This window comes from Onychomys torridus, chromosome 7 (assembly GCF_903995425.1).
Source record: "Onychomys torridus chromosome 7, mOncTor1.1, whole genome shotgun sequence".
Lineage (NCBI taxonomy): Eukaryota > Metazoa > Chordata > Mammalia > Rodentia > Cricetidae > Onychomys > Onychomys torridus.
Window position 1 is genome coordinate 99,001,035 of NC_050449.1, and position 7,171 is coordinate 99,008,205.

At 43.8% G+C, this 7,171-nt stretch overlaps 1 protein-coding gene across 1 annotated transcript in view; it reads right to left on the reverse strand.

Annotated features, from left to right (window-relative positions):
* Positions 1 to 7,171, reverse strand: part of LOC118587650 (collagen alpha-4(VI) chain-like) — a 93,149-nt gene that overhangs the window by 71,175 nt on the left and 14,803 nt on the right. The window contains exons 6-7 of the mRNA XM_036193650.1: positions 6,687 to 7,171; positions 5,444 to 5,998 (exon numbers count right to left, since the gene is read on the reverse strand). The exon at positions 6,687 to 7,171 is cut by the window's right edge and continues 61 nt beyond it. Coding sequence (XP_036049543.1) covers positions 5,444 to 5,998; positions 6,687 to 7,171 — 1,040 coding nt within the window. The remainder of the gene's footprint in view (positions 1 to 5,443; positions 5,999 to 6,686) is intronic.

Genomic DNA, 7,171 nt, shown 5'->3' on the forward strand with positions numbered 1-7,171 from the left:
GGTGTACTGTGGTAAAAGCCAACTGATTATAAAATAGGCTGTGCCATGTCTCTGTCACTGCAGATCCTAGTCCCTCTGCTGGGAGTCTCCTTTCCTATGTAGCTGGTTGACATATTCAAGTCCTTTAAGTAGCTGTCCAAATGCCTGCCTTACCCTCCTCCAAGAGTTCTCCAATTTTTACCTGCACCTCCTCCAATCAAGTACTTAGTGTCCTGTGTGTCCATTGAATCTTTACTTAGTTCCTTGAGAGTGGGTGCTGTGTCAACCTATCGTCCCATGACCTAATACAGACAATCGTTGGATGTCTGAGAGGTGAGGGTGGCCTCTGAATAAGTCTTGGATGTCTGAGAGGTGAGGGTGGCCTCTGAATAAGTCTTGGATGTCTGAGAGGTGAGGGTGGCCTGCCTCTGAATAAGTCTTGGATGTCTGAAAGGTGAGGGTGGCCTCTGAATAAGTCTTGAGTCCCTTTCAGCAGTTCTTGACACTCACCTTTCACCCTGGGAGTGTTCTTCCTCATCTACTGCCCATTCATCAGCCTTTTTGCGGGGTGTGGCAGACTATTAGAAAAGGTCAGAGCTGAATGGTATTTTCTGTTTTCTGTTTCTTCTGCCTGAAATGTAAGGCCCTCTGGGGAGGCTTAATCTAGAATTTGAAGGTCCACTGGTGTTTCAGGCTTTAATTAGTGTATAATAAGCCCACTTACAAAATTCCATCGAGATGCAAAATTGATGCTCACAGATAACATCTAGGTTAGAATGTAGATGGATGAATAACCTAGCAACCAGGAAAGAGGCAATGCATAGCTTAAAACTACTCAAGGCAAGCTGAGTATATGGACATTCCTTTCTTAAATCTTCACACATGGTAGGCTCGCAGGATGGCTCAATGGGTAAAGGTACTTGCTGACAACACACACACACACACACACACACACATGAATTGGAATACTTGAGGCCCTAGGTAGGACCTGTAATTGTTATTTTGCTAAATGGCCATGTTAGAATTAGAAAACTTAAAACTGAAAATTAGGTGATAGAATTTGGGAAGGAATAAGCATGTAGTTACCCTTCACCAATGAAACATTTCCCAGAGATCTGAGACCCAAGGCTGGGCCATGAGGTTCTAGCCCCTGAAGATCATACCCACACCAGCTAGTATGTTCCTGAAACCCACACAGTGGAAAGTGTCTTCCTCCTGTTTTCATAGAAAGTAATTGGATTTCGCTTTGTTTTAAAATCTAGTTCTGTTTCACAAAATAGCAGTTTCACAGATGTGGATACCATCTCTACATTAGGTCCAGTTTCATACAAGAGAACTTTTGCTTTCTAGGTGTGACATAGTGTTGTGTTGCTGACTTACATTTCCCCTGAAACGTTCTCAACTGGTTTTATTCAGTAATTGACCAATGCACGGAGCCATTTTCCTTCCTGTTGGTAGAGAGAGTTGGGTCTTGGCAGGCAGCCTCCAAGGTCTTTTCCAGCTTTGTGACTCTAGAATTCTGTAATTAATTAGTTCCTGGCTGTTATTAAAGTGTCTGGCCCAATTTCATCAAAAAGTTAAAGGCAAAACTGAATGAACAAGAACCTTGGTCCACCTGGTACAAACTGTAGGGAAAGAAAAGGTGGGGCACTGCTCACCTGCAAAGAAAGAAAGTACTGGACTTTGGTATGTGAGAATCTGAACATGCAGGCCATCCCACGGTCCTTGCTTCTTTTTTGTTGTGTTTTGTGATTTTTGGTTTTTTGTTTTTGTTTTTGTTTTTTGTCTGGTTTGGTTTGGTTTGGTTTGGGAAAGTGACCTCTGCCACCAAGCTACACCTATGCCTCCATCTTTGAAATAACTGTATCCATGTGTTTATTTCAAATGATTTCTAAATTCACTGGGCTACTGAAAAGCAACGGGCACCTTGAGGCAGCAGAAGCAAAGACACTAATTTAATACTTCACAAAAATAGATGTGAAAGCTCTGAGAGGATGCAGGGAGCCCAGATGAGTCTTCCATAGCAAAGCCGAGCACCTCCTGGACTCTAGTTGCACAAGAAGAGTCTCTGTATGCATACATAATGAGTACTGAGTGGGCTTTGGTTGCTGTTTGCTGGGGCGGGGTGGTATTGCATTCGTGCGTGCGTGCGTGCGTGCGTGCGTGCGTGCGTGCGTGTGTGTGTGTGTGTGTGTATGTGTGTGTGTATTCATCTATGTGTGTGAGTATACATGTATATGCATGTGCTTGCATGCATGGTGAGGGAGGCCCAGAGGTTGACCCTGGGTGTCTCCCTCAAGCATTTGTCCACCTTATTTTTTGAGACAAAGGTGTCTGGATGAGCCCAGAGCTCACTGATTCAGCTAGACTTGCTGGCCAGTGAGCCCCAAGAATCTTCTGGTTTCTGGCTCTCCAACCCTGGGATTACAGTACGGGCCACCATGCTTGTCTTGGGGTCTGAACTCAGGTCTAGCATGCTTGCACAGAAGCACTCTACTGACTGTGCCAACTCCTAGCCTCTGTTTGCTTCCCATGTTTGTTTTTGAGACAGGGTCACATGTACCCAGGCTATCCTTGAACCCTCTGTGTAGCTGAGGTTGACCTAGAAACAATATGACCCTGACCTGACTTCTTCTTTTTCTTTTTCCTTTTTTCTTTTTTCCTTTTTTTTTTGGGGGGGGGGAGTCAGGGTCTCATCATATAGCCATGGCTGGCCTAGAATTCAAAGATCCTGCCTGACAGCCTCCACCTCTGCCTTCTCCTCCTGCATGCACCACTATGCCAGGTGTTCTTGGTCTGTCTTTTGACACCAAGCAGTTGGGCAATTCAGACCCTGCCTCCCACTGTTTCCCACTTGTTGGCATCCACTCTCAACCCTGTTTTTCTCACCTAGGAATTGAGTATGGCATCTACCTCAGGGACACCATCTAACACATTAGAACAGCACTGTACACAGAGTGAGAAATCTGAGAAAGAATGTTGATTGTGCCGCAGAGGAGTCACCCCACCTTACAGCCACCTCACGGGAGACAGGCGTGGCACTGCTCCCTCTGGGAAAAGCATCCTGATTAAAGGATTTTTTTTTTAAGTACTTGCTTGCTCTCTCAGATTCTGAAGAATCAAGTAAGGCACCAAGGGCTTTGTGAATGTCCAGAGCCCACCTTCTGCCTCCTACTAAGGCTGACAGGTCACATGACCCTGTTAACAGGTACATAACTAAGAAAAAAACAAGATTTTCTTCCCTTTGTCCCTTCAGCCTCAAAGTCCTAAAAAGCACAATGCCACATATGCTGGATCATGCCCATCATCTCGGCATTCACAAGGCTAAGGCTAATTACCAAGTCGAGTGCCTGCCAGGCTACACAGTGAGTTCCAGGCTAGCCTGAGCTACAGTGAGAGGTCCTGTCTCAAAATATTACATAGATAATTCATGTAATCATGTGTATATAAAAACATATATATTTAGAGATAAAATAACAAAATCATCTCCTATATACATAGTATCTTTCATAGGAATGTTTCAGTTTATGGTTTCATTATACATTCTTCTACATGATTCTATGCCATGGTGTGTTATACATTACCCCATACTATAGCATTCTATGATTATATTATGCCTCGCCATATTATATTACACTTCCTTCTATTCAAAGCAGTGTTCACAGACTTGCAGATTTAGTACTACCTGGTAGCTTGTTAGCTGTACAGACTCCTGCCCTGCTACAATAAACAACCCCTATCTATGGACAGGTTGTCAGCCCTAATTAAACTCAGTGTGTTTCACACACACACACACACACACACACACACACACACACACACACAGATACTTGTTGGGAAGAAGAATGGGTTCATCAAGGTGGAAGGGAAATGACAAGAGGTGATGGGGTATAAAAGTGACCGATAAGCATTATAGACATGGATGAAATTTTCAAAGAATAATTAGTCAATTCGTTTTTAAAATGCACACTCTGACCTGACCTCAGAGTCTTCATTTAGCAAGATCGAAGATGCTCCAAACATGTTTACGTTTTTAAGACCTTGTCATGATATGTTATACTGCAGCAAATGGCACAGTAGTGGCTGGGCAAAGTGGCACATGCCTTTAATCCCAGCACTCAAGAGGCAGAGGCAGGTGGATCTCTGCAGATCAAGGCTACACTAGCCTACATAGCAAGTTCAGGGCCAGCCAGGAATATATAAAGAGAACCTGTCTCACAAATAAACAAACAAAATGTGCCACATAGACTGTAGAGCCAGCTGCCTGGAGGATGTAGTACAGTGGCAGAGTATTTACTTAGCATTCACAAAGCTTCATTGATGCTGAAGTGGGCAGGCAGTCTGCAGAACAGGAAAGATGGATCAATGGTTAAGAGCACTGGCTAGTCTTGTAGAAGACCTGGGTTCAATTCCCAGCACTCACAAGGTGGCTCATGACAGTCTGTTACTCCAGTCCTAGGGAGATCCAACACCCTCTTCTGGCCTCCATGGGCACTGCACACATGTCGTGCACAGACATACATGCAAGCAAAACATATTCATAAAATAAAAAAAAAAAAAATACACATTTGAAAAAAAATAAAAGTTAGCTATCATGGGTGTTTGAGATGGAACAGAATGGAATAATGGCAGAATACTTTGCCTGGAATCCTCAAGCCCCTGGAATGATTCCTCAAAGCCAGGGTGTAGGGTATATGTATGAGTATAAGTGTGTGTATGTGTGTGTGTGCCTGTGTATATCTGTGTGTGTGTCTGTATGTGTGTATATCATGTGTGTCTGTGTATCTGTGTGTGTGTCTGTTTGTACCTGTGTTAGCTACTATGATGATGAAGGTATTTGTGGTAGTCTCTCACCTACTGAAGGTACTTTCTATCTCCATCACTCCCTGAAAGTCAAGTCTTAGGGAAAGAAGAGAAGAATAGGTCAGACTGCCAGGATGAGGTTAGACTGTCTCTGAACCTCCATCTTGGGCAGGGGGTGAAGGGAAGCCTACAGAGTAAGGTAGAAAGGAATTAACGACAGCATTGGTCCTTAGAAACAGAATGGAACAGGCAGCAAGCTTCTGTACAAAGGTTTCATAGAAAAGACAGTGTGTTCTGCTTCACATGAGACTGTCTCGGTGACGTGGCTCTTTGCTTGTTCCCTGTCGATAGTCACAAACCTTCAGGAAGCTGTGCACACACATTCCCATCTGGCTTTGTCTATGCCACAAGGGAAGCATGTTAAGGAAATGTGATGGGTCTGAGAATGTTCAGGTCTCAGGTGGCCAGGGTGGTGACAGGAATAATTAAGAGTTTCCGGGGAAACCTGAGCCACAGTGTCAAGAGTTCATACCTGACAGATGATCTTCCCACCCATCTCATGCCCAGCGAGGAGGATCGGAGTTCTCCATTACTGAGAAAGCAAACAGGGTCCCTGGCACCTCTGATAGCTTGCAGACCAAACAGCTTCTCTGTCACTCACCTTGGGGACTGCAGACCTCATAAAGAATTTTCTTTTCCAGGTTCTGCAGGAACTCAAAATTTTCTTTGTGGTACACTTTGTCCTGGTCATTAGCAATCTCCAAAAGCTGGGATCTTTGGGCCTTTCCTACCCCAATGGCAAAAATAATTATGTTTCTGTCCCTGAGGGCTTTGGCTGGGAGTGCTACATTATCCTGGGAGCCCCCGTCGGTGATCACAATCAAATACTGATAAACACTGGGTCTCCCTCCTCTTGAACTGTCAAAAAAAGGCAGAGTAAAGTTCAAGGCTTCCCCAGTGTGGGTACCATCGTTCATCTGTTTGACATTCAAGATGGCTCTGCGCATGTCCACCTTTGAGGAATATTGGTTGAGCCTGAATTCTTCCCGGGGAGTGGAGCTGAACTGCAGAAGGCCAATCTGAATTTTATCAGCACCAATATTAGATTGGTTCACCATCCTCTCCATGAATTCCTTCATCTTTTCAAAATCCTTAGGGTTGATGGATTCTGAGCCGTCAATCAAGAAGATGATGTCAGCTTTCTTACTTTTACAGGCTGAGGGAGATGAGGACAGCACAAGAGGACATTTGGTCAGAACCTGGAGCCAGTGGATTACAAGTCCCAAATTGACAATCAAGGGTAGCATATACACAGCACAAAAATATTTTTAAAGGGAGTAAAGAGCAGTCAATAAACTTTCAGCAACTCAGCACAAACTAGTCACAAAATAAGACACAGTCATGGGATAAAGATATAAAATTTGACCAGCTCGGTTTATTCCAGGTCACTGTCACTCTGTGCTCAAAACTCACACACCAGCTAGTGAATTACACACAATAAATAAATAAATACATACATACATACATACATACATACATACATACATACATACATACCATTCAAATAATTGAAGATCCACTAAATAGATTTTAAAAAATTCTTAGTCTAGCAGTGTTAAAGCCTCTGATGAGCTGCCTATGTTCCTGTAAACAACCTCTCACCTGTGTTCCCATAGCAACTCTAATGAAACTTACCAGGTCACACACAGAGGAAAAGGAAAAATGGAGAAAAATCATGAAAGTAGAAGGGGAACAGTTAAGAAGAAAAGGGGGGATCAGCAGAAATAGGAGGGAGCAAGAGAGGATACTGGGGTGAAAATAATCAAAATATGTACACATGAGGTATCATAATGAAACCCAGTTATTACGTATAACTAATACATGATCATTTTCCTAAGTCTTACTCTCTGAGGAGCAGATGTCCCGAATAAGTTCCTGTTGAATGGCTGTCAAGGAGTCAAACTCATATATGAAAAACATCTTGTTGTTTGCTATTTCCTTAAGCTCAGTTGTATTAGCATCCCTTACTCCAATGGCATAAATGTTGACTCCGATGTCCCTCAAGCCCTGCGCAGCCTCAGCCACCGAGTCTGAAGACTGGCCATCAGTGATGACTATGAGGTAGCGGGCAACACTGATTCTGGCAGTGTCTTCAAAGACCAGGGCCATTCTGCTCAAAGCTTCACCGGTTGTGGTACCACCTCCTCCCTGCTGGATGTCATCAATGGCTGTCCTCAGCTCTGCCATGCTGGCATATTGGCTGAGGGAAATCTGGCTTATAATTTTGTCTGAGTACTGAACGACTCCAAATCGTACTCTGTCAGGCCCAATGTGGAACATCTTTATCACCTCCTTCATGAATGCCTTCGTTTCAATGAAGTCTATTGGT